Genomic DNA, 27,925 nt, shown 5'->3' with positions numbered 1-27,925 from the left:
GTCAGACGCTTAACCGACTGAGCTACCCAGGCGCCCCCAGAATGGGGACCTTTGATTTCGTGTCCCTCCTTCTCCCCTTCCGTGTTCCTCTCACTTCTTATGGACCTCCCCTGCCTCCACCTCACCATCCCCACCGCCCAATGACCTGAGGCATCTTCACTGGCCTCACCCTCCCTTCTCAGGCTCATTGCTCCCTCACAGGGACCCATTTCATATACTTATGTTTTGTCCATGTTCCCGGCAGCACCTGGCCTCAGCTGGCTCTCAGAGCACAAGGATTTCACTTATTCAGTTATTCATTCACCCAACACATGTTCATTGAGCTCTCATAGTGCAACAGGCCCTGTTGTAGGCACTTAGGGAAACCGCAGTGAACAAGGCAGGGGAGCCCTGCCCTCACGGGGCTTACCTTCTCATGGGAGAGGTAAAACGAAACCACACAAATAAGTGAATACCATCCATGAGTGGTAAGTGCTTTGAAGCAAAATATAACAGAGGAAGGAGGTAGTGAGAGTGTGCTACTTAGTGCGAGACTGATGAGGGCAGGCCTCTCTGACGTGAGCAGAGACCTGCCTACATGGAGGAGTGAGCCCTGCTAAGATGGGGAGAAATGGCATTCAAGGCAAGGGATGCCACCTGAAGGAGACCTGGGGTGGGAACATGTTTGACTTGTGACAACCGGGCCTACATGTGGTGTCCTGGGAAGAAAAAAGAGCTTCAAATGGTTCTTAACCGCTGGAACAAATGCTCCACCTTGTTCGTAAGAGTGTTGTGAACAAAACTCATGGAGGCCTGTTGGTGTGTGTTTAGGACATTTTGCTTGCTCAGGTGAGAAACAGAACCTAAATTACCTGGAGAAAAGGTAGGGACTACTGACAAGAACAAGGCTATACTAATGCACATATAGAAAGATCCTTAAATGTGCCCATAATGGCAGTGCACATCGAAGCTCCACTAGACTGACTGCATCTGGCTCACCAGATGGGCAGATGTCCAGTACATTCCACAACACGTTCTGTGGGGAAACGCTTTCTCATAAATTGCTGGTAAGGAAGCAAAATGGCACAACCCCCGTGGAGGAGAATTTGACTGGATCTAGCAAAATCACATATATATGAGCAAAGTCTATCCGTGGCTGCACCGTTTAATACCAAAAGATTGGAAACAATCCTAATGCCTATCAGTAGGGACCTAGTTGTACAAACTTCACATATCCACATAGTGGAATACTATTAAAAGAAATAGGAACATTTCTATGTATTATTATGGAATGATCTCTAGGGTCACATTTTTTAGTGATAAAAGCAAGACAGTAAAGTGTGCAAAGTATGCTCCCATTTGTCTAAGAGAGAGAAAATAATATACATATAAATTTGCTAGGTTTTTTTTTGATGGAAGAATGGATAAACAGTAAAGATGAAATGGCAGTAACCCGTATGGGAGGGAGGGAGGAAATGGGATGGAGGAGACAGGGATAGAAGCCAGATTTCTTTGTAGAGTTGTAGTTTTGATTTTTGAACCATGCAAAATTTTTGTAATTATAAACCACAATTAAGTTTAATGGGACCATTAATCCTTATGAATTCAGTGTTACTTTTTAAAAAAGAAAGTAAATTCGGAAACATTTTGGAAGCAAATGAACCTTAAAAAGTAAATGCTTCTAAAAGTATAAATTTTTGAAACCAATGAAACCTAACTTGGTATCCAGATGATGGGGTCGAGTGACTATTTCAAATGACTGCAAGGCACAGTATGTTGTATCTCCTTTATGGGATATACCCAAAGGACAAAAGAATTGGGGAAAAATCTTAAATTTGTCCTTGTGGTATTAATAATGTGATTCCAAGACTGCAGTACCTATATTATTGGATAAAGCAAATGAATAATTATGGTTTTAGTAACTACCAAGATATTTGATGTAGAAGAAATAGGATACGGATATAAGACTGATGAGTTTCAGCAAAAACACTGTACTTTGGATTTGAATTGGAATCATCAATCTGAACTCATATGCTCTCTTCTAAATATATTGATATAATTCCTAGGTCTGTCCACTGAAATGCTTATAAACAATAACCAACCCAGTGCAAAGTGACCTGTCTGTAAGTATAGAGATTATGATCTGGAAATATGTTAAAATAATTGCTAAATGGAACTGGGGCTCCTTGGAGAAATGGTTGATTCTTTATCTGGAAGAGAAAAAGGACAAGATAAGCCTGGAATATCTTGTCACGCTGTAAGGAGAGGTAGCCCTCAAAGGCACTAGGATTGCGTCAAAAGGACACAGGAGCCAACCTGATTAGACTCTCACCAGCCAAAGATGGGCAATTGAACCATCAATGAAATAAAACTACAATGGATTTAAACTCATTAAATGTTTAATTCCTAAGTTCTTAATGATACTTAAAAAAAAACCCTCAATGATCTTCTTTGAGGGATAAGGAAGCAAATTATTTAAAAACACACACACACACACATATGCACACACACACACTAGCTAATAAAGGAAAAGAGTAACGTGTGTATTTTTCCTGTCTTACAAAAATGTAGCTCAGAGTAACTACATGGTAGATGAGAAGCAGTTCCTCTCCGTGGAAGTAGTCCATGAATGCATGAAGGAATACCATTACTTCACAAATCCTAACAAAAGAATGAGTCGAGGCATTTGCATGAAAGGTCGCTTATACCACAAAAGAGAGACAGCCTTGCATTACATACCCCCTGATGGAAGAACACATCACCATCTAGGAAGGAGTCTTGCCTAACCCAAATCTATCAAGCTTCTGGACCTAATTAATGGGATCTGCAGGTAACAGAGAAACCAGTTAAATGACACCGTGTGGAGCTCATCGTGAAACTCCAGACTGGGGAAACTCTAAAGGGCAAATAACATGGTTTCATCGTCAACAACAAGCTGCAAGGAAGGAAAAAAGAAGGGATAGAGGAGAATTCTATAGATTGAAACAGACATGAGAGACACCACAGTTTGGATCCCAATTTAGATAAACAAGCAACAAAAGAAGGAAAGAAGGAAGGAAGGGGGACAGGAGAGGATGAGAGGGAAGAGAAGATTGGTAGTTTGGAGCAGTGTGCACACTGGCAGGATATTTGATGATGATATTGTTTCCTCTTGGGTTGTGTGATGATAGGTATTGTAATTTCCAAAAATGAGCCCTTACCTTTTGGAGGTATATATAGAAATATTTACAGATGAGATGATACGATGTCAGGCATCTGCTTCAAAATAACCAGGAGTGAGTGTGAGTGGGGACATGCAGAAGTGATCTTTAGATTTGGTCTTGCATTGGAATCCCCTGGAGGGCTTATTAGACTACAGATACCAGCCACACGTGCAGAGATTCTGCTTCAGTCTTAGGTGGGATTCAAGAATGTAAGTTTCCAACAAGTTTCTGGATGATGCTGATGCTGCTAGTTTGAACCACACTCTGAGACCCGCTGGCAGAGAGGACGCAAGATTGATCCCCAAAGCTATTCTTGCACCTGGCTGGTGGGTATGTGAAGGCTTATTATTATATTCTATGTCTGAATATGTTTGAAATTTTCTATAATGGACATTAAAAACAAATGATCCTGGAAGACACATGGAAGGAGCAAAGCCTTCGACACCCCACAGCTGTAATGGGAAGATCTATGCCCATTAGCAAGACAGATCCGGCTGCTGCCTCTGGGACTAAAAGGTGCACATCTCTTCCTGCCCACTTGGAGACAACTGCAAGAATTGCCTGGCCAGAGGGGCAGGGAAGTGATCTTTGCCTAAGGGATCTGCATCACTTGCATCCATTTTCGTGATGTGGTCAGTCATCGGAAGAGCAGTGGCTTGGGATGAATCGTATGATTTTATGGCCACTTCAGCTGGAAAGGGTGCTCCTGAGGAGAGCTGTGCCAGGGTTCAGCTATCAAGAATGGGGTGATCACTGAACTCCTCTGCCCATATACCTTATACCTTCCTGAAAGGACCTTCCTAAAACTCCCAGATCACGAGGCACCTCTTTTGGGTTGAGTCCCTCTACTTGCCTTTTAAAATTTATTCATTCAGCGGCGCTCCTGGATGGCTCAATCGGTTAAGCGTCCAACTCCCACTCGGATCATGATCTCGCAGTTTGTGAGTTTGAGCCTAGCATTGGGCTTTGTGCTGACAGCTCAGAGCCTAGAGCCTGCTCTCCCCCTCTTTCTGCCCCTCCCCTGCTCATGTTCTGCGTCTGTCTCTCAATAATAAATAAATGTTAAAAAATAAAATAAAATCCATTCATTCATTTACTTATCCATTCACGCATCAGATATTTCATAGAGTGCCTCCTAAGTGTCAGGCTTCTAGCCACTGAGAATAAGCAGGGAACAGAATAGGCAAAAAAAAATCTCTGCTTGTGTGGAGATTAAATTCTAGCTGGGGAAACAAGAATTAAGTAAGAACTAAGTGAACAGTGATTTCAGAGAGTGAAAGGTGCTATGAATAAAACTAAAACAAAGACGCTGGGATAGTGATTGATTCCGTGTGTGCACGCATGTGCGTGTGCACGCGTGCGTACACGTTGTGTTTCAGGCGATCAGGAAGGGTTTCTCCGAGGAGATGATGCCTGAGCTGAGACATGGATGATAGGAAGGACCCAGCCGTGAAAAGGTCTGCATGTGTTCAGACAAGGGCAATACGTACAAAGTCCCTGAGATGCGAAAGAGCTCAGTACTTCTTTGGAATGCCAAGAAGATGGGTGGGTCTGGGACCTGGACAGCCCAGGGCAATATGGCATGAGATGAGACAAGAGAGGAAGTAGGAGCCAAGATATGTCAGGCCTTCGAGTCCTCAGCCAGGTGCTTATATACATACCCCAGACACTTCCAAGCCTGCTAACTCATCTCCCAGCTGTAAAAGTACATTCTCTCGAGAGAAACAGGACACTATTTACCAGGGAAGCCCCCTGTGGGCTCTGATCTGTAGGAAAATGAGTGGTTTTGTGTAGGCAATTGAATTGTATTGTGTATCCAATTTGTTGAACCAACCTATTTAAAAAACCCAATTATGTTATTTTAGAATCACCATCTGCTCTCTCTGGGGCTCCTGGGTGGCTCAGTCAGTTAAACGTCTGACTTCGGGTCAGGCGCACGTCATGATCTTGCTGTTTGTGGGTTCAAGCCCCACGTCGGGCTCTGTGCTGACGGCTCAGGGCCTGGAGCCTGCTTCGGATTCTGTGTCTCCCTCTCTCTCTCTGCCCCTCCCCTGCTCGTGCTCTGTCTCTCTCTCAAAAAAAAAAAAAGTATTTAAAAATTAAAAAAAAATAGAATCACCATATGCTCTTAATGTATATAATTCCACACTAAAAACACTATTTACTCAGCTTAATATTTGATCACTTATTAAAATACAGATTCCGGGGTGCCTGGGTGGCTCAGTCGGTTGGGCGTCCGACTTCAGCTCAGGTCACAATCTCACGGTTCGTGAGTTCGAGCCCCGTGTTGGGCTCTGGGCTGATGGCTCAGAGCCTGGAGCCTGCTTCTGATTCCGTGTCTCCCTCTCTCTCTGCCCCTCCCCCGTTCGTGCTCTGTCTCTCTCTGTCTCTCTCTGTCTCAAAAATAAAATAAACGTTAAAAAAAATTTTTTAAATACAGATTCCTTTCTGACGGGTAAGACTATGTATTATCAGTCATTTCATGCTCATATAAATGAATTGATGGCTGTGTCCTTGAAAAGAGGAGAATGTAAAGTTAGTGGTTTCTTGAGCAAAGGAAGGAATCTCCAGGGCAGGAGCCAATCAGAATGGAGAAACTGAGGATGTATCAGGAAAAAAAAAAAAACCTATTTTACGATTTTGAGTGGGGCTGTGCTTCCTGGATAGACTCATGTCCTCTGGCCAAGACTGATCATCACAGGATTCTTTTTCTTGAAATAACACATGTGTGTCCTTTCCTAAATAGAAAGTGTGAAAGGATGCACAGATCCCAGTGATTAAAATGTTCCTTCCGCCCTGCTGTTCCTTGATGGGCTCTGGACCTACATCCTGGACCTAACCTCTGCCAACAAATGTATTCATGACTGTTAAACGGTGTGCGGGAAGCTGCTCAAACGGCCGTTGTGCGCAGACATATGCATTGCCTCCCAACTTTGCATTCAAGTGACGTCACACTGGTTGCTTGATTTCAGCCATGATAAGAATATTTACACCACAGAAATCAGCAAACACTACACATTGGGCTTTTCCTTACAGAACGCTGATGGTTAAGCACTCACCAGCATGTCACTGGTATGCAACTTTTAAAAAGTCAATTTTAGCGTGTGCCATGGCATATGAAAGCAATAGCTATTTCTTTGTTTTGCCTCTTGAACAGACGTCAATGGTATTCAAAATTATGTTCATCTTTGTATATACTTTGTGTATATACTTTCTCAAAAACTTTTCCTGCATTCCATGGTCGACTGGGTCGGCATCCAGGGTCCCTCAAGGCTATGAGCCGTCTGGCTGTTGCTCCCTTGTCCCCCCCCCCCCCCCCACCCCGGGCTCCAAACTTAAGCTTCACTGTGCCTTGCCCCTCAAATAACCTATTCTTTATTTTGGTCTGAACACCTCTAGTCTGCTGCCCCTGTCTGTGGGGCTCCCCTCCCCCCTTCCCTGTCTGCCATAGCCTTACCCGTGTTTCAAGATCAGAGCAGAGGCCATGTTCTCTTTCCTGATGCTCACCCGCCACAGCCACTCTCATTATCCATTCTCTTTCGCTAGTGCTCCCACTAAACGCTGTCTGTAGCTCCTGAGCCACCATCGCCACTGCCACTGCCTCATTGTGTAGATGTTTGTCTCCATGTCTTATCTCCTCCACTGGATTTTAAGCCCCATGAGGATGGGGAATTTTGCTGCTTCATCATTTTATCCCTGAGAGCATCTGGTACAGAGCTTTGCATACAGTCCTCACTCAGTAAGTGTGAGCTAAATTACCTGCATATAGGACTTCATATTCCCCACAGTGCCCTGGACAACATAGGAAGTGCCACACACACACACACACACACACACACACACACACACACAATTTCATCAGTCTAAATGTTTGTGTTTGTGGACTGCTTTCATTTGGCATGGGAAATGTCTCATTGAAGGGGGACACTAGGCTCAAATGTAGTCCAATGAGCAGCCACAAAACTTGTACGTTTAGTCTGAAAAGTCACCTTTCCCATCTGCATGCAAAATCGGAACGCTCTTGTCCAATCACGTGTTAGAAAGGCGCCAATCTGTTGCAAATCATGACGCTCCAGCGGCCATCAATGATGCAACTGTACTCCTACCGGGAATAGATCCTGCTAGAATGTTACTGAGTTTTGCTGAGACTTTTCCCACTAATGTTAAACTAAAAACTAATCTGACGTTTTCTCTTTGCTCACTCCTACTGCCAAAGAAGGCAATTCCCGTTCAGTAGTTTCATTCATTAAGCAATTATCACTTACTCTTGCCACTCTGCTAAAGCCTCAAGGTATAAAGGTGAATTATCCACAGCCCTGCCCCTCAACGATTCACAATCAGGAAGAGAGACAAAAAAGCAACCAGACATGTTCAAAGTCTCAGGCGAAATAGATCCCCAAGGCTCTGACAATGACCCACATCAGTGCCTTTGCCCATTAGACCCTGCCATCTGTCCCCACATGAGACGTTTGCTGTAACTCCTTTTCCATGATTGCTTTTGGTTTGAGTGACCTTGGAGACAGCCTGAAATCCCGTGCTTGGAAGGGTGCTTTTAGAGTAACTGGTCTGCACTTATGTGCTTCAAATAGAATTTCACAGACCTCTAATTATCTTCTCTTACCAGGCGGCCTAAATGACTGACGACCAGCTCTTTAGTTACTCCAAGAATGGATTTCTATTCAGCCCGTGCCCGGGATGCATTAGGATGCCCAGAACGTGTGTGCCTGCTCCGAGCGGCACGGGGCAATTAACAGAAGCCAAGCCATTTGCAGAATGCCTCAACTTCCTGCTCATCTCTGAGGCAGAAACTTGTCACACCTTAACCTCAGGAGGCTCATCTGCAGAGTTATTTCCCCACCCTCCCCAAACAGAGCCTCTGGTGTCAGATTCTCCCCCTTGCTTTTTGCAAACATAAGCACTCGGCTGAAACAACAGCTATGACTCAGTTCCTAGCTAACGCTGCCTGAATTGATTTAGTCTGAGTTCAGATTTAGCACATAATCATGTTCAATTTGCTCCACTGCACTGCCTCGAGATAAAAGGCTCGGGGGAAAAAAATAGCTTCAGCTTGTGTCAGTCTTTGTGGTGATGTCATTGCCATGAGCGAGCCGGGCCGTTCATTACTCTGCTGTGCAGCCTCAGACGCGGGCTGCGTGCGTGCAGAGGGAGCGGGCTCCAGGTGCCGAGCACCGGCGATCCCCAGGGCGAGGCGACACCCGGGCTGGCCACGGCAGCATCCACCTGGCGGCTCTTCCCATCACGCACAGCTCTGAGGTCGCCTGGCTCTTGATTGAAAACTCAGGAGGGGGAATGCCAGCCCCTAGCATGGACTGTGATGTTTCCACTCTGGTTGCCTGTGTGGTGGATGTCGAGGTCTTTACCAATCAGGAGGTTAAGGTATGCACCTGCAATCTTGTGTTTCGTTGTTGCTGTTACCGAAGCTGCTCAGCAGAGCCTTTTTAGCTTAAGGAAACGGGACTTTGGTTCATAGTTTTCAGCTCCCAGACAGCGCTAGAAATGCCAGCGGTGAGTGCATGCCTGTGTTAATGAGAATAAGTTAGAAGAGGGACCGGCACGGCACATTAATTTTGAATGTGCAAAGCTCGACCGTGGTCTGTTCTGCCTTTTCTATTAGGTGATCCCCAGTCAGCCCTTTCACAGTAGACATGTTTTCGTAGTCTCGTATCCGTGTCAATAGGGAGAATTTGCCGGTCCTTAATGTTGAGAGGGGTATTAGATCGATGAGTGAATGAAAAGAAGCACACGTAATAAACACTGCACCTGGGACACCCTGATAGTGGGACAAGCAACCCCCTTCGTGGCATGTCACTTGACGGTGCCGCGGTGCGGTCTTCATACTGAACAAAAGCTGTTCCACAGATGGCAGTTTCAATCTCTAGCTCCCTGGAAATCAAAGTTGGAGGGCAGCCGCCTCCATTTGCTTTGTCAGGCAAAGGAAGCAAGTCATTTTCCCTCAGCAGTTGTCCATAGAGAAAGTTCAGGCATAAACAGCTTTTGCATCTTAAGACGGAACGTTCCAGGCCGTTGGTCCTCACAGATTGTCTGCAGCTATTGTTTAATTGTCACGGGTAATTGTCCCCTGATGATATTCAGCCTTTTTTTGTTTTTTTTCCATTTGGTTTTATATTATGAAAAAGATTCCGTGCTTGTACAATGGGAATTTTGATTTCTCCTCTCGTACTGAAAAGAAGAATGAGCAGAAGCTTCTTGTGTAAACAGTTCACACACACAGAAAGGACAGTTACTCATTGTGTAACGGGAGGAAGAAAAGGGGAATTACATTGCATAATCATTTTCCACCCTCACCTTAGCCTTTACTTAAAGGAGGTCCCTGAATTCTTTATTGTTGACTGTGTAGGTGACACCCCGTTGCTTCCCAGGTGGGGATTTTTGCGTTCCCTAGAATTATCACACTTGGCTCTGTCATTCAAGACTGCGGTGTCGAGCACTCTTGAAACAGACTCAAGAATCCGGTTTGGTGTTCCTGCCTATTTCAAATGTGTGGCTCCGCGTTCCCCAATTCTGCCAGTGCTGTGGAAGTGTCTACCACCTGTCATATTGAGGTTCAGAAAATCAGAATGCGGTGGTTTGGCACCCCCTATGGTGGTGTCCAGAATGGAAACACTCGTGCAAAGAGTCCCGGTCCTGCCGCTCATACCTGCCATAGCCTTTCCGGAGAGAGAGCAGCCATCAAAGCCCCTCCAGTTTAAAGCCAACTCAAAGCGTGGTGTGGGTAACTGAGGAGAGACATGTCTTCCAGCAACTGCTGGAACAGAATTACGTGTCTGTAAAGCAAAACTTTATATATAGTTCCCTCGGTCCTTACCCGTTCTCTGTTGATTACATGCTTGCTCTGCAAATGTCGTTAAGATCATCTGAACTTTTTTGGGTCCAAGAAATGATAATGAGGAAATGTGTACTAGGGATCTGCGATATGCCAGGCCACGGAAGGAGCTTAAAATACGCTTATATGATGGAGGTGTCTGCAATAAAGACATACAATATTTCTTAAAGACAGGGGGTGTTTTGTGGAATGAAGGGGACGCAAAATTTGTACAGCTGGTTGTACCTGAATGGTCGGGATGGCTTCGTGGAGAAAGTGATAACTTGAACTCGAAGATGGGTGGATTTTGATACAGAAAGGAGAGGCATGGGGACGGGAAACATTCCATTTTGCAGTCAAGTGAGTCAATGCATTTGACTGCAGTAGGATGTCTGTGAGGGATTGGAGAGGAAACAGCAGAGTGTGGCAGGGCCAGATTATAAAGCAGCTGATGCTGTTCATCAGAAATTCATGGGGTTTTCTGGCAAGACTCTCACCAGAAAGACACGTTAGATGTCTTTACTGCTAAACACCGCTGAATCACAATGGATTTGTTTCTCTGGGTCAAATCTTTTCTGTGCCTTATTTTCTCACTTGTAACGTGGGTATAAGAGTAGTTTCTACCTCGTTGGCTAGGTAGGAGGATTAAAGAAAATAATACATGTGAAATAATTAACACAATGCCTGACACATCTTTAGTGTCCAATAACTGTTAGCTGTAGCCATAATTGTCGCTGTCATCTTTTGAGACATTCTCTGAAGGTGATAGGTTATTTTGGCCAGTTAATTGGAATGTCCTAACTCCAGCTGAGTTTACACTGACCATCCGGGACACAGAGCCTGTTTTCCCTTCCAAATCCCCAAACACACAGACACACACACACACACATACACACACACACACGCACACACATACACACACACAACACACACTAGCAATTTAGAAAGCACAGCTCTTCCTTTCAGACATTTAATCATTTAATGTAAAATGGTGACATCATTATCAAGCAAAGACCTAATTTGTGCTTATGAAAAAGTGGGGAAATGAACAAACCAAGGCAGGCTAAAGAGGTTTGTTGAGAGGTGAGCACTGCTTATTGTCAGGAAGAGATGTTCCAATGTAAAATGCTGGCACCAAAGTTTCTCCCAAGGTAAATTTCATTAATCACCAATCCCTGATACAGGGTAGAGCCAGGAGTTCCTTTCTTCAGAGTCTTTAATAATTAGTGTCAGAGCAAAGGAGGCACCTAGGGAGGATTTGTCTCACCTGCCTGCATCCAGCTTGATTAATCTCGGGCCTTTTTGCCTTGTACAGACGCTCACTTTCTACACAGCACCCATGCAAAAGCATGGTTATGCAAGGCAGTCTTCACAAATGCAGTCGTTTATTTGAAAGGAGTAGAGGCATATGCAAATCTAGTATCTTTTTTATTTACTTATTTATTTATTTATTTAATATGAAATTTATTGTCAAGTTGGTTTCCATACAACACCCAGTGCTCATCCCAAAAGGTGCCCTCCTCAATACCCATCACCCACCCTCCCCTCCTTCCCACCCCCCATCAACCCTCAGTTTGTTCTCGGTTTTTAAGAGTCTCTTGTGCTTTGGCTCTCTCCCTCTCTAGTATCTTATCGCAACTTAGAAAGCTTTATCCTCAATGGATAAAGATCCTCAGTGGATCTCAGCTGGTTGCATTGAGGGTCCTTTGGGCTCCCGTTTCCTAAATTGTGTCAAAGCTGCTAGAGCAATAGTACCGAAAAGAGGAAGAAAACAAGCACATGGAGTTCTGCCATATTTGTCTGTCTCCAGAAATCCCGTCGGTGGTGGTATGAACTTAGCGGTCTGTTTTATGGCAGAAGAATGTTCGGGAAGATGAAGAAATTTGAAGCCCTCCCAATAAAAGGAAAATGATCTGATGAACCGTAGATTGTGCATGTGTGTGTGTAGGGTTGATTTTGTCCGGTGTTCTTCTCATATTTCTAAAAGTGGTCTTCCTCCTCCACGGGGAACCACACCCTTGAGAAAATGAAAGGGATCTAAATATGGATAATGAAATTTATATTTTACGTTAGTCCAGTGGTTCTTAAACTTGACTGCACATCGGTATCCCCTGGAGAACTTTAAAAAGTATTGACAATGCCCAGGCCTCAAGCCCAGAACTTCTAACTTGGCTGATCTGAATGGATTATCATATAGAGTCAGCATCTTGTCTCTCTTAGGCACAGCTAAGTGAAGATCTGGCCAGTCAAGAATTACCTAGAGTAACCTCTGCTTACACACTTTGAGCCATATCCCCCAAATGAAGGTATGATACATGCAGTTTTAGCAGTAATGTCGCTAAGCTGTCAGAAATGTTGAGACTCACCCAATACTTTTGACCAGTTCACCACACCTGCATTGCTTCCACCTGGTTCTGAGCCAATGCTAAACACTCTTCTCCACTGCTGGCCACCATGGGTGGCCTTCTCAGAGATACAGAGGCAGCCTGCAGCAGAATGTCTCCCATCCCCTTGGGGACGTCCAAGGCTGGGACTATCCGTCCTCTGTAATAGAAGCCTTTCCTACAGAAAAGAGGTGGATGCCTCCTCTCTGGGGTAGAGGGCTCCTGATTCATATTCCATGGATCCAGTCTTTTCTCCATGGGCATTCATACAGGGGACAGGGGGGCTCACAAACTCCTTTCTTCTCATTAGGAAACAGGCAGGAAACAGGACAGATCTTATTAGAAAAACAAAAGTTTCAAAGGTAGTAGAGATTTGTTCATTCATTCAAAAACATGTGTGGTGCACTTAACTACTTGCCAGGCAATGCTTTAGACACCGGGAGATGGACAAGACAGACATCTCTGCCCTCATGGAGTGTATAGTCTAACAGGGGAGGTAGACAGTCAAGCAGTAAACAAATAAACGTATTCTGTAATTTCATGTAGTGATAAGGGCTATGAAGAAAAATGAAGCTGTGAGGGGATAAATTGTTGGAGGAGGGGGTTGCTTTGGAGGCCCTTCAGGCTCCAGTTTCCTAAATTTTTCCAAAGCTGCTAAATCAATAGTACCAAGAAAGGGGAGGAAATCGGGCAAATAGAATTCTGCCCTATTTGTCTTTCTCCGGAAATTCCATTCACGACTTTTGAATGGATGTCCAGTAGAAACATTTCTGGGAGGTGACAGTATATTAAATGTCATTGTTGCAATGTCATTCAGAGATCTAAATGAAGTGAGGGAGAGAGCCACATTTAGATCTGAGGGCAAAGCCTTCCAGTAGAGGGGACGGTAGATGAAGAGAGGCCATCTTATTTGAAGTTCTGCTGTTTTACTCAGGACCCCATTTAACCTATTTCAATCAAGCATTCATTCAGAGAGCCACTGAGGCTATTACTATCTTAGGCCCTTATTCAGATTTTTAAAAGATTCTCCTTTCTAGAAGCTGTGCTTAGGCTGATTTCCTCATGCTACATTTTAAGCCTGTTAGTTCTCTGGGGTGAGGAAGTAATATAAGCAGGAAATTATTCTCAGCATAATAGTTCTTCCTATGCTTGGAATCTTAGGGTTTCTCTAGGACTTGCCCTGGCACTCCCCCCCACCCCCACCCCCCACTTCAGAAAGGCCAGGGCCTTTTTAAGGTCAACTCCTAAGTCTTACTTTCTCTCCTCTGCTTTTGAAATCGTCCCAGTATCCTTCCAATCCATGTAACCTTGGGCAAGTCTCTTAACTTTTCTGGACACATGATAATCATGCTGAGGGAAATGCTCAATGCTTTGTGTATTTGGTTTTCTTTTTCACACAATAGAATGAGGTGGCTGACTCATGGTCTGTGTCATGCTGTTGTGTGAGTTATGTAAGAAACCAGCACATCGAGGCCACTTAATACAATGAAATCTCTTTGTCATTTTGAACCCCTGGATATTTCAAATTACTTGTTTTGTTTGGTGGGATCGTAGGAGGAGAAGGCTGGAGCAGAGCTGGTATGATACACTGTGTACCTTGCTTTGAGGAGAGAGACAAGCGACACAGTGAATATGTGGGTAATGAGTATTGCGGGTTGTTTTGGAAGAGACGCTTGTGGGTATTTGTCAGGAGAGCTGGTCAAGCCTCATGCCTATTTCTCCTGCTTCTTGCAAACACAGTGCTGGGTAGAGGGTCTGACTGCAACCATGACCTTATGGTGATCGCAACTATGACCTTGTGGTGACCACAACCCATGACCTTATGTCTCTACAGAGCTCTACAGTTCTTTCAGAGTCTTCAGAAACCATGGCACTCACTCGGTAACATTGACCACTTTGAGCTGTACATGATTTAGTTTTCAACAAAGAATGAAACCCTCTAGAGTATACATGGTAACTTAGAGTAGCCAAAATGTTACTCATACTGTCTTTGATGGCTGTAATATTAAATAACATTTGTTTTATATATCTGTCCACTTTATTTTCTGACCACCACAAAGGAGTGTATGGAAGGGTGGGTGGGGTGGCATATTCATAGCAGATCTTAACCCTCCAGCAAACCAAAAACTTGCTCTTTTCTCCAATAATAAAATGCGCTGGAATTGAGGTCATTTTTGAAAATAAATGACTTAACGCAAAACTGAATGTTAGAAGTTAACCCTAAAGATACTTTGAGGAACCTAATATTCTTAGAGGTGCTATATTGACTATTTTCTTGCCTCTGAAGAAAGTAGCAAACATCTTTCACAGACTTGGAAGAAGTGATTTTATGCGAGTGGCAGATGCTCCTTGAGAAGGTTAACAGACAGATTTCTCAGCCACCTGTCATGTTAGGGGAAGACAAGGTATAGTATTCAACTAATGACATTGTCAAGCAGGAAAGTCAACTAAAAACTTGCTTATCTGTTCAAAGAGTCTTTTAACTGTTGGAAAGTAACTGAGACACTGACAGTTTCCACCTCTACCCTAAGTGCCAGATTTATTGAGCGACAACAGTGACACAACATCCTTGTTAACACTGCTCTCCTAAAGTAGTAGATTTAAATGTAAAACTCAGAGAGTACGATTTGCATCTGATTCTGTTCAAATAGAACTATCAATAATTTATAATAGCCTGTTTTAGTACTTTCTGATGAAGCTCAGAATTGACAATAAGAAGGAAAATGATATCTGAAACATTTATTATCACTTGATCTGTTCAGGTTGTAAGCTTAACAGCCATCGTGACTTTGTGGTGAATAGCTCAGCTTTCCAGAGAGGTCATAAACTCTCCAGCCCACGCGTGGCCTAGAATTTGTTTACATAAAGAGAATGTATCCTTTCCCAGCTCTAAATCTAAACTCATTCCAAATACGACTTATAAAAACACAATGCAATTTCATTTAATGAGGATTTCAAGCGGGTACAAGTTGTATTCTCTCCATTTTATCTAGAATGGAGAATTGAAAAGTAGTTGAGAATGAAATACCTACCAAGTTAGACCTTCCCTTGAAAATATTCACTGTATGTGCTCTTTCATATTCCTTTTTTGATGAAATGTATCTAGGTGGAAAACACACACACACACACACACACACACACACCAATATGTTGCATATATACACTATATATTTTTCTTTTTTCTTTTTTTTTCCTTCCATGACCGTGGAAGGTTTCTTCTCTTCTACTCTGGCCTATCTAGCTCTTAAACTTGTCAGGGGATTAAGAGCCCGGAGAAGGTTCTTGTCAAAAAAAAGTTAAACAGAAGCCTAAACAATTCCTGAAGGCAGGGGAAATGCTAGGAAACCCATGGTCTTTTTTTCTTCTTATTATAGACCAAAGGGATCTGTATATCTCTACAGTCTAGTGGCACAATTGCTCCTCCAGAATCTGGTATGTGAGCCCTGAACTATGAACACCTATTTTTAAAGGTTTTTCAAAAGGTCTTGATCCCTCCACTTCTAGCAAGATGATGTTAGCAAATTTATCCTTCTCTGGTATATTAGACCACAGACCAGCTTTGATCACTCAAAATAGCACCTTCCATAATATTCTTTGTGTCTCAACAATAAGGTAGTTTGCTGCTTAGTTGTAAGATTTTTCCGTCACCTCTGGTGGTTCTAAAGGAATAGGTGATCAGTGTTTATGCTGTGCCCCAAAGATTTGATTTCGGGAGCCATTTAATATGTTGATCATTAAACCATTCCACATGATGACAAATGTAAACCCCAAGAGATTTTCATCTCCTTAGAACAATATTATATGTTATCAAGATAAGCAATTTAGAAATTCTAACAACTCTTCCCATTCACTGAATAGTTCTTTTTTTTTTTTAATTTATTTATTATTTATTTTGAGAGAAAGAGTGTGTGAGAACGAATGGGGGAGGGCAAGGTAGGGGGAGAGAGAATCCCAAGCAGGCTCCGTGCTGTCAGCACAGGCCCAGTGCTGGGCTTGAACTCACAAACCATGAGATCATGACCTGAGCTGAGATCAACAGTTAGAGGCTTAACCGACTAAGCCACCCAGGCGCCCCCAATTCACTGACTACTTCTAAGTGTCAGCAAAAGGCACACACCAGGCACTCCTTGACATCCCCTTAATAGGCCAAGGCTATTGCCCCATTAAAAACAGATTCCTAATCAGAGAGACAAAATTTTTTGCCACAAAATCACATAGCCGTTACCTGGCAGAACGGGGAATCAAACTGTGGTTTGCTTCATTCTTTCTGCTACTACAGGATTAATCCCCAAGGATTAATTAATAAGCCATTATTTCATTATTGGGGGAAAAGATGTAACTCTTAGAGGATAAGACATTGAACTCATATATAATATTTCTTCTAGTATTTGAAACACCCTTTCTGGCTTGTATTTCTTATCAGAGGTAGGAATACTACTTTTTTTTTCTGTAGATCCCTAGTTGAGATCATTTTACTTTTCGCAATAAATCTAACATTGTGACAATCCTAGGCATAGCATCGGTTCTGGATTTCATTTTAAAATTTGTTTCAAAATCTAATAATGCCATCTAGTCATGAGGAGGAGGGAAGGAAAGTGATGGAAAACCCTAGGGCTCACCAATAGACTGATAACACCTGGCGTGACGGCTCTTCTGCTGCTTTCCTGGGGTCACGAACATTTTCCACTGACGGGGGAGGGGTGACCTGTGAAGAACTATGGAGCAGCAGTGATGAGAGTGCTAATCACAATAATAATAATTTACTTGTGGACAGTGCTTTCTAAATTACGCAAAACTCAGCGTTCTCACAGGACACTTCCAAGGTAAATAAGATCACACAATTCATAAAGGGAACCTGGGACTGGGATTTTGTTCAGAACCCAAGATTTCTTGGGGTATTATCATTGCCTGCATCGATAATACATCTAATAGAATTGATTTCATCTTCTTTGACTTCACTGAGCTTTTAGGTATTGACTAAAACAGTCATCTCAGGCCACTTTTCCTAAAATAGGAAGCATCAGCAGTGAGCACACTTAATAATAGCAACAATATATTGAGCACTTACCATTTGTCAGGCTCTGTGCAGAGTGCTTTTATTCATTCATTGATTCATTCATTCATTCATCAAATATGTATTGAGTGCCTTTCTTGTTCAAGGTCTCACACTAGACTCCAGAGATACAGAGATTAATGGTCTGTTGGGTGCAAAAGCCTGTGCTCTGTCATGATGCAGTATTGGCCTTTATTCCACTCCATTTCATTTTTCCCAAAAAAAGACCACACTGCTCCAGCCTCTAGAGAAGCCTCTTTTGTTGACATAGGGCATGTGAGAAGGAAGCAACCCCAGCCTCCAAGTCAGACAGCCTAATACCTAGAATTCTCTGTTTGGCTAGTTGGATACTTCTGACTCTGTGACCTTGAGCAAGGAGACCTACTTCTTTGCCTCAAGTTTCCTCAACTACCAAAGGAAGAAAATAATAGTATCTACCTCAGAGGTCAGTAGCGGGGAGCCCCTGCATTTGAGTATATAAAAAAACCTGGGGCGCCTGGGTGGCGCAGTCGGTTAAGCGTCCGACTTCAGCCAGGTCACAATCTCGCGGTCCGTGAGTTCGAGCCCCGCGTCGGGCTCTGGGCTGATGGCTCGGAGCCTGGAGCCTGTTTCCGATTCTGTGACTCCCTCTCTCTCTGCCCCTCCCCCGTTCATGCTCTGTCTCTCTCTGTCCCAAAAATAAATAAACATTGAAAAAAAAATTAAAAATAAAAAAACTTAACACAGTGACTAGCAGACAGAACAGGCATAAGTAAAGTTAGCCTTCGTCACCATCACCATCATCATTTTCAATATTAGTAGACTTCTGATATAGTTTTGAGTTATCTTGCCTGGGCACTTTATTTTTCCCGCCCCTAATTACATCAGACTCTTCCCCTGCAGTTTTCAACTCAGCTTTGCACAGGGGCAGCAGTGCCCTTCCTCAGTGACACTCCGAGGTCACAGAACTGGAGTGGGAAGCCACTGGCTCAGCAACCGGGGAGGAAACCAGAGACCCAGACAGGTGGCAGGGATGCTGCAGTTCTCAGGCTGTGTGTCTTCGCTGGTTTGTGCCTCCTCCTGTCTTTTCCAGATGCCCCTAGGTAAGCGCCCCCTTGAGAGCAGGAGGCAGCAGGAAATCAAGTGGCTGGATAAACAGGAAGTATCCTCAGTCCGCAGCCATTTGGGGGTGGAGGAAGTGAAGCCATGCGGAAGTTGCTGATGTGACTGAGTTAATGGAAAGGGAAGCAGTCTGGAAACCCCCCACCCTGACTTGGCCAAAATTCAGAGGCTCAGTGGTTCCCATCTCACTCAGAATAAAGCCCAAGGCCTTGCTGTGGTCCTCAAGGTTCATCAGACCATACCCCAGCTGCCTTGTCCACCTCATCTCCTCTGGGTATTTCTTCCTCTCACTTGGCTCTAACCACCTTGCTCCCGGCACATGCCAGGCAATCTCTTTAACTTGTGTTTCCTGTGAGCTCTGCTCGAAGTGCTCTTAGAGTCCACCTGGCGGTCCACCTGGCGTGCTCTTCTGTTATGGAGCCATTCTTTGACCCCCCCCCCCAATCTAAAATAACACAGCCCTGCTGGTCACTCTCCACCCCTCACCCTGCCTTGTGTTCTGTCACAACACAATCACAAGGTGACACACTGTGAGTTTATTTCCATCCCCTCCCACCAAATGCAAGCTTCCTGAGGGCAGGGGCTTTTCCCCTTGTCCACCGCTGTGTTTCAAGAGGCTACCTTGTGGTAGCATTGAGAAAATGTATATTAACAAAGGAATGACAGGCTCCGATTCTGAGTGTCCTTGAACATTCAGTTAGACCACCTTCTTTGGAAGGGAAGGTCTCAGTTTTTAGATAAAAGGTCAGGTGTAATCAGCAGTCAGAGAGAGGTATGTATAGCAGGACACAGAGGTTTAAGGCAAGATGCCCCTTAATGTAAAGAGAGATTGAATTCGCAACCCATGTCTTCAAAACAGATTTAAACACCTCTCCTTGAGCAGGAGTTTTAAATGGACTTATAGACTATTTTCACCACAGTAATGCTAAACTGTAATTGCAATACTTTCAATATTGACCTTCACTTCTCATTTCTATTTTAAAACTGCGGAGATAGGTGGAAATTAGATTAATTACCCAAGCTGAGCTCAATTTCTCTTTTGCTTAATAGGCTTCTTGCCCTAAAAACTCTGTACCTGCCATGTGCACCTACCTCTGACTCCTTATTAACTTGTGTCATAAGACTAGTAAACAATTCTGTGACACTTAAAACACACACACACACACACACACACACACACACACACACACGCACATGCAAGAACTGAACTAAAAGCTCTACTCTTTGTTGCCTGAATAAATACTCAGTAGATCTGAATCATTAATGAGTGGGTTAGTGGATGATCTACTTTATATTCTCACATTGTAAGAAGTGTTCTATACTTTGTAGTGCTCGGCAAAATAATACTCTATATTTAAATAACACCCTATTATTAACAACAATCAACATTTCCATAAGCTTCAGAAGACTGGACCGTCTTTCATTGAGTGTTTCTCCATGCCAGCCCTTTGATGCAGGTGGGAAGTATGCTCTCAATGAGAAATTCAGGATAGAAGCATTCCCCCAAGTTATGTACCCGCCCAGTAGAGACATTAAAGTTTACTTATTCTTATCTCGCATCCTCATTGTATAGTTCTTGGCAGTAGACCCAAGAAATAACTTGGTATACTTGTTTAGTGCAAAGCAATTTGCAAAGCAAAAAGACCTGAATGCATGCTATGTCTTCTTTATGACTTTTCTTATTTATGTAAAAGAAAGGTACAGATTTAGGTTAAGGGCTACTGGTAGATGGGTGATCAATAAATTATTACCAATGGCTATGAGACGTCTCATCCGTTCCCCCCACATTTATCAAATGTGATGGAGCACCTGTAAGGTAGTAAGCACTGCTTCCATACTTGAGAGTTCAGGAATGGAGACATGCCTCTGGCCTCAAGGAGTTCACAGGCTGGTGGAGGAGTGGAGGTGGTAAATAGATACATAAAGTTTAGAAAATGCTATGGTTTGGGTAAACCCAGTATGCTTTGGGAATCGATATGAGGGTGGTCTGGGATGATGAGGAAAGGTGTCCCCAAAGGGACAACTCTTAAATTACAGCTTTACAGGTTAAGTAGGTGTTTGATAGGTGAAGGAAAGATAGAAGTAGGAGGGGATAGCTCTGGGAGTGGAAGGGGCCTGTGTCAGAGCAGAAATGCCAGGGAAAATTGTGATGCTGCTAAGAAGTAATGCCTGGGTGGATGCCAGGCCCACATAATGATGGACCTTATGCTCAAGTCCAATCGGATCGAGCCACGGAAAGCATTTTAAGCAGAGGAGTGACTCATCCGCCTGCTCTGACAGAAAATCCTCTCTGGTTGTATTGTGACTGTGGCCACACTAAGGCTACCCCTGCAGCTCCATCAAAGAGGAGGGGACTGCCTCAGCCCGCAGCCCGGCCAGGCAGGAAGAGGCAGAGTCCCAGCATCTCCAAATCACTTTGTTAGTTGCCTTTGGTTATCCCTCTGTTTCTTCTTTTTAAAGAGGAAAGAAGTCAAAACAGATTGGCAGCCGGTCTGGAGGATGTCATCAGATTGCGATTCAACAAGGTTGTATTTTGGGGAAGGAAGGTGTGTTTGTTAGCACTATGGTACTCAGGAAGTACTTTCACCTCAGCAGGCATGTATTGATTGTCTCCTAGAGCCAAGAACCTAAAATCAGGAATCCAAACCCTAATCCCTGCCCTGGAGAGTCGCCTATTCTGTGGGTGAAGGAGACAAACTTACACTCACAGACGGATGTCCTCCATCCAAAAAGTCTACCTTAAGGCTCTTCAGATTTTTAACAACTTGGGGATAAAAATTCAGTGATGTTAGGGGCGCCTGGGTGGCGCAGTCGGTTAAGCGTCCGACTTCAGCCAGGTCACGATCTCGCGGTCCGTGAGTTCGAGCCCCGCGTCAGGCTCTGGGCTGATGGCTCAGAGCCTGGAGCCTGCCTCCGATTCTGTGTCTCCCTCTCTCTCTGCCCCTCCCCCATTCATGCTCTGTCTCTCTCTGTCCCAAAAATAAATAAAAAGGTTGAAAAAAAAATTAAAAAAAAAAATTCAGTGATGTTAAATGCAGGACCTAGACTATTCCGAGCCCCTCCCGAAAGCAAATACACACACAGAACAAACAAAAGATCACAACGTAATATTATGTTATTGCTAAAAGATATTCATAGGGGCTAAAATTCCCTGAATTTAGCAGCCACAAAGCAAAGAGAGAGAAACATATGAGGCCATGTCCTTTTGCCATCGTGCCAGCAGTCTTGCCTCCATACAATAGTCAAAATTTAATAGATGCTGAATAAAGGTTAGATGGGGCAGTGAAGTAATGGTGCTTGAGTTTATTGCTGGTTTTGTTTTATTCAGCAAGATGGAGGAAGGGCAGGGGGAACATCTCCGCCTGTCAGGGTAGGCTCCGAAATGGGCACGTATCCACATCACTACTTCCTAGATTCAACTGGAAACACAGACACATAAACACCACCAGATGCAAGAGAGGCTGAGAATGTTCCTGGTAGCCCTGTGCCCAACTAAAACTCAGGATCATAAACAGAAGAGGAAGGTGGATATTGAGGGGCGCGTGGCAATGTCTAGTGCAGGTGACAAATGTACCCTTTAAATAAATGACTTGAGAACTCACATTCGAGAATTCACGTATGTTGAATAACAGCACAGAAGGGGTTAATGAATCCTTAGAACACACAGACTTAGGAGAAATTTGTCAAGTTTCATGAAAGAGGCGAGCTTTGATCTGGGGTTTGAAAAGCATGGCACGTACCAAGTGCTCTCCAATGCGGCCACTTCCCTTTAAATCAGCTGGTGAAATTAGAGCCCAGCAGGCAACCTCTCCAGTCCCATCTCAGTGCCATGGCACTTGCCATTTGTCCATGCTGACTAGGTGTCCTTCACACTTACCCTGCTTTATGTACTGTTGCTAACCACTGGGGTAGTTCTGTCTGTTTGCAGACAGAACTTTATTAAGAGATGGCAACTGATCTCTAATCAGATCCAGAGCATCATTCAGATCCTTTGAAGCCATTGGATAGGGCTGGAACTATGTTGAATAAGCCAGCAAGTTTCTGCCTCCAGAGCTACTGAGATGTCTTCAGCCTTCCTCTGCCCTTCAGCGATGCAACAAAGCCCATGATGCACCGTGGGCTGTGGGGAGACAGAAGGAGGGCTGACCCAGGAGCAAGTAATTTAATTTCTCTGGTAGTCCACTGGAAGGAAAGATCCCAAGATGAGCACTGGGTAGCATGAAGAGGTCTCTGAGTAGGTTTTAAAGCCAGACCATCCCGGGCTGGAATCCTGACTCTAACAGTTACTAGTTTTGTAGTCTTGGGGAGTTTTCTTGATCTCTGAGTCACAGTTTTCTCATTTGTAAAGCAGATAGAATAATGCTATTCTTTAGGGTGTTATAAATGGAATAAGAAGGTACTTAAAGCATACAGCTACTCCATAAATGGCTACTATTTTTCTTTCCTCTTCCTCTCTAAACTTTGATGATGAAAATACCTTAAATTCATCTGAGTCCAATCATGAGATTTAGTTCTGTTAAAGACACAGCAGTTCTGCTCTATTAAGATCACATATTAACTCCAGCCACAAATACGTCATTTTCCTGAAGTCCACACAATTTTCTGAATAACATTCCTGCACAGGGCATCAACCATTTTAGTGAAAAAAAAATTAAATAAAAGTCCATCAGGTCTTTCAAGACTGCAAAAATGATAACACAGACGATTTTCCCATGAGGTTGCTAAATTGATGATAGCAATTGCTTCCTTTGGTTCAACACTGTGGCAAAAATCGAAAATTATTAAGAGCCACTATTTATTTGCCAATACTAAGATGAGATGAGCAAGCAGCAATCTTGCGTTAGGTCAACTAGGAGATTTCTTTGGAAGAAATATGAATCCGTCTTCATTCTTTTTTACAAATATTGGGAAACAAAGTTTTTCTACTGAGTGTGTTGGAACAGGACAGTATGTGCCCTCATTCAGTCTTCCTTCTAATTTGTGTTACAGAATAGAATCTCTAAACACAAAAAAAATTTTGTAGACTGCCTGGTGGTGTTCCTGCTCCAGATTCTTTCTTGTACCTGGAAGTGAAATAAACCCAAAAGTACTTTAAGCTCTTGAGTCTGAATGAGCATAATATGAAACTCTGAATATCTCAACTTGCCCTTGAACCTTCTGCTTAATCCACCTACACAGTTATTCCAGGTAATTATTGTCATTACCCATGCTTGGAGTCTGGAACCTTTCTCATCAACCCCTTTTATTGGCTTCAAATGTAAGCGAAACTGAGTCCTTTCAAGCCTTTTTCTATTAAATCCAAGTTCACAAATTGTTCATAAGTACCTAATGTGAATGGAGCACCATGTTAATCCTCAAAAGCTAGAAAACTTGTTCCCTCAAAACCTTACAGTCTAGCAGGGCTGACTAGTGTAAGTGCCCTGAGAAAGGTGCACGTTAGTAATAATGGGCTTCCAGGAAGCAGGACTCCCTTCAAGTTGGTCAAATAAAGACCAGTTTCATATAAAAGGTACATTTTTAGGAGTGCTGGGTGACTCCATTGGTTAAGCATCCGACTCTTGGTTTTGGCTCAGGTCATGATCTCACTGTTCATGGATTTGAGCACCACATCAGGCTCTGCAGTGACAGCACAACGCCTGCTTGGGATTCCCTCTCTCTCTCTCTCTCTCTCTCTCTCTCTCTCTCTTTCTCTGTCTCTCTCTCCCATTCTGCCCCTCCCCCACTTGCTCTCTCTGTCCCTCTCTCAAAATAAATAATTAAATACTTTTTAAAAATAAAGCCTTACTTGTTAAAAAATAAATAAATAAATGGTGCATCTTTAGATCAGAAGTTGAAAAAAATGCCACCTATGAACGAGATTTGTAGGTTGGTTTTATTTGTCCTGTACCATGTGGTCTTATTAAACATAATTCATTGCCAGCCTTTACAAATTAGGGAGATTCTACATTTAAAATCTCCATCCTATCTTCTCTTAAAGAGTTGGTAGAACTGGCATCCCTGAATCTCTTTTCCCACAGGCTGCCATTGATCTCCCAGAATTATGGTGAGAATTCAACACAACAGTTTGGACAGTCCTCAAGAACTGTATTATCATCACCTGCTGACTCCATTTCTTGGCTCAAGATGAGCTAAGTCTCCTCTTTTCAACAAAGCCAGCATCCCCCAATCCCCACCACTCTCTATTGTCCTCCACTTGTCCTACAGCAGTATATGCAGCGTAGGGGTAGATAATGCTGTAGAGGGAGGAGTGAGGATAGCTAATATTGTGGATGACCTTGACCACCAACCAAACCACTGTAATAAATACCATGAGCCATGAGAACCATCAGAGTGTTAAGAGCCATAATTTAGGAAGATCACAGGACCCCAGGAGTCTAGCCTAAATAGGAAAAAGGAGATAAATATGGACTCTCCATTAGGCTCTCCAGGAGGCTGTTATAATTCCTTAAACACCCATGTCTCCATTTTTATGCCCTTTCATAGTCCTGTATGGATTGTGTAGAATGAACTGGAAAGAATATAGTGGACTAGAAGTCAGAAAACGGGTCAAGTTATAGGTCTGCCCTTTCTGGCAGAACGCGTGGGCAAGGGACCTGAGCTTTCTAGGTCTCCTTTGCTCATGTATGAAATGGCAATGAGGGTGATATTAATCCAGGCTTATGGTGAGGATTAAGCAAAACAGTATTGGGGGCACTCTTCATGGATGCTATTATCATCACCTCCTGACTTTATTTCTATAAACTTATCAGTAGGTTCACCTCCATCTCTTATCTATTGATCATCTTTATTAAAATTATTTTCAAGCTTGGAGCCCTCCAGGCTTCTCATTTCTTTTTGCCCCCTTTGTTGAGGCTGTAAGTCAGGACTTCAGGGTGGGGAAGAACTGGAGAGATGACGAAGGTCCCCTTCCTTGATGTAGCCATCTCCCTTCCAGTATTCCAGCCTGTCCTTGAACTCCTCCAGTGATGGGACCCACCCTCATTCCTTAGTGTGACTGTATCCATGATTATTCTTTTGTTTCTGCCACCTTGTAACTTCAACCTATTTGTCCTGGTAACAGTAGTAGTATGCTCTGTGAGTAAACAGAGCAAGTCTGCTCTCTCTTTTCCAGAAAAAAAATGCTCTTGTTCTTTGGTTTTGTTGTTATTGTTTGTTTGTTTGTTTGTTTGTTTTTGAAGTAGGTTCCACACCCTGTGGAGGTACAAGCCCTGCGAGGCTTGAACTCGCAACCCTGAGATCAAGAGTCTAATGTTCTACCAGCTGAGCCAGCCAGGCTCCCTAGCTTTTGTTCTTTGAAGACAGTTACTCTGTCGTCCTTCACACATGCAGATCTTCCTTTCCAGACTAAATGTGGAGTTTCTTCAGTTTATTGTTTATGTGACATGGCCATAAATGCCCCCATCCTATCCTGCAGGTCTGCCCAACTTTCACCATATTTCACGCTGTCAGAAGCTACTCTTCCCTTCTCCCACTCACTCAGCAGTTCTGTGCTTGGATTCTTTGGTCTCCTTCTCCCTTAGACTCTGCCAAAAAAAGCACCCTGAGCCCTACCCAACCCAGCATTTGCCTCACCTCTCCCATAGTTCCGACTTCTCGCCTTTTTGTGCTACAAAGAGGCCAATGTGTCTAAGAGAAGGGTTTATGTGCTCCGGGGTCTCCAAGGAAACCATATTTGGCTCTATGAACAACGTTTGACAGCGATGAGTGTTTGCTGCTTGCCGGCCCCTGTACTTTACTGTGTTTCCACATCATCTCATTGATTCTTCACACTCCCATGTAAAGTAAGTACTGTTATCACCATTTATCTTTCACAGTGTGGAGTGTAGGGTTTTGCGAGATTAAGGAACTGCCCAGGTCAGCCAGCCTGGAAGTGGTAGACTTGGGATCCCAGCTCGGGCTGCCTGGCTCGGCACCTGTGTGCCTCAGCACTGCCCTGGGCCTCCTCTCCACGTTCTTGTCTGATGCCTGTTCGTGAATGTCCTTTCATTTGTCCACTTGCTGGATAATTACTTGAGGGCTTTCACAGGAAAGTCCTTTTTCGAACAGAAATTGTTATTACTTTTATCATTACTATGACACATGAAGGCTTCTTTCCTTCCTTCTTCCTTCAGAAAAGCCGCTAATACTGTAGGCCAGCCACCACCAACTGTAGGAAGGTTTCTAAAAGAGGGTGTCAGGATGATCCACAGAGAGGTGAATGTATTAGAACCCTGAGCATTGCAGTACACATCCCCGTCTCTGTTCACCCCTCTTCCTTGCTCTGCATTTGTCCACAGCACTTATTTCATAGTATATAACGTACCTATTTACTTTATTAACTGTCTCTTCTCAATAGAATGTAAGCCCCACGAGGGCAAAAATGTTCGTCTTTCTTGTTTATTGCTGCAACCCCAACTTAGCACAGAACAGGAGCACAGCAGATATATGCCGAATGTGTGGTACAACAAGAAAACAATTTCATCACCTTTTGACCACAGACAGTTGAGCTTTGAGGCTCATTGTTCGCAGCTACCACCATGACCCCGTGTCTTCCTCCCTCCATCCTCACACATCCTCTCTAGTTAATATCTATACAGCCTCGAAGCACCTGCGCACCAGGGCTTTGATTTCCACCAGAGCCCTAGCTGATTTTTGAGACACACGTGCTCTCCTCTGTGTTTCCTTAGCACCCTGTGGGTGTCTCCGTCATCATATTTGTTGCACTGCATAACAGTAGCCCATGTTTGTAGATGTCCCCTCACTAACCCTAAACTCTTCGAAGGCAGGGACCCGGTCTTCTTCATGTTTGTTTCTCCAACCCCCAGCCCAGTGCCTGGCATAGAGTCAGTGCAAAATAAATAACTAGTGAAGTAAAAATATTGTGTTTTTTCTAAATGGAGGTTTGGAGGGGCGCCTGGGTGGCGCAGTCGGTTAAGCGTCCGACTTCAGCCAGGTCACGATCTCGCGGTCCGTGAGTTCGAGCCCCGCGTCGGGCTCTGGGCTGATGGCTCAGAGCCTGGAGCCTGTTTCCGATTCTGTGTCTCCCTCTCTCTCTGCCCCTCCCCCGTTCATGCTCTGTCTCTCTCTGTCCCAAAAATAGAAATAAAAACGTTGAAAAAAAAATTAAAAAAAAAAATAAATGGAGGTTTGGAATCACAAGGGGAGGAATAAACTAGCTCTGAGTGGGTTTAAAGACAGAAATTTTCATTTGGAGATGGAAGTTCTTTATCCAAGCAGAATTTATCATGTGCCCATTGTATACCACCCAACAAAACAGTCAGAAATGACTACCATGGAACATTCTAGCAGGAGGAGAGAGATGAGAGGGAAAATAATAAATGGATAAGTTACATAGTATGCTATGAGTAATTTGTGCCATAGT

At 43.7% G+C, this 27,925-nt stretch overlaps 1 protein-coding gene across 3 annotated transcripts in view; it reads left to right on the top strand.

Moving 5' to 3' along the window:
- The window catches only part of RCAN2 (regulator of calcineurin 2), a 279,972-nt gene that overhangs the window by 172,295 nt on the left and 79,752 nt on the right, over positions 1 to 27,925 (top strand). The window contains exon 1 of one of the 3 annotated variants that reach the window (XM_047860058.1): positions 8,322 to 8,579. The exons of the other annotated variants lie outside the window; for them this stretch is intronic. Coding sequence (XP_047716014.1) covers positions 8,493 to 8,579 — 87 coding nt within the window. The 5' untranslated portion in view covers positions 8,322 to 8,492. Of the gene's footprint in view, positions 1 to 8,321; positions 8,580 to 27,925 lie in introns of those variants that run through there. 3 annotated transcript variants of the gene reach the window in all.

This window comes from Prionailurus viverrinus, chromosome B2 (assembly GCF_022837055.1).
Source record: "Prionailurus viverrinus isolate Anna chromosome B2, UM_Priviv_1.0, whole genome shotgun sequence".
Taxonomy (NCBI): domain Eukaryota; kingdom Metazoa; phylum Chordata; class Mammalia; order Carnivora; family Felidae; genus Prionailurus; species Prionailurus viverrinus.
This window is presented reverse-complemented; position numbering and strand designations above follow the sequence as displayed.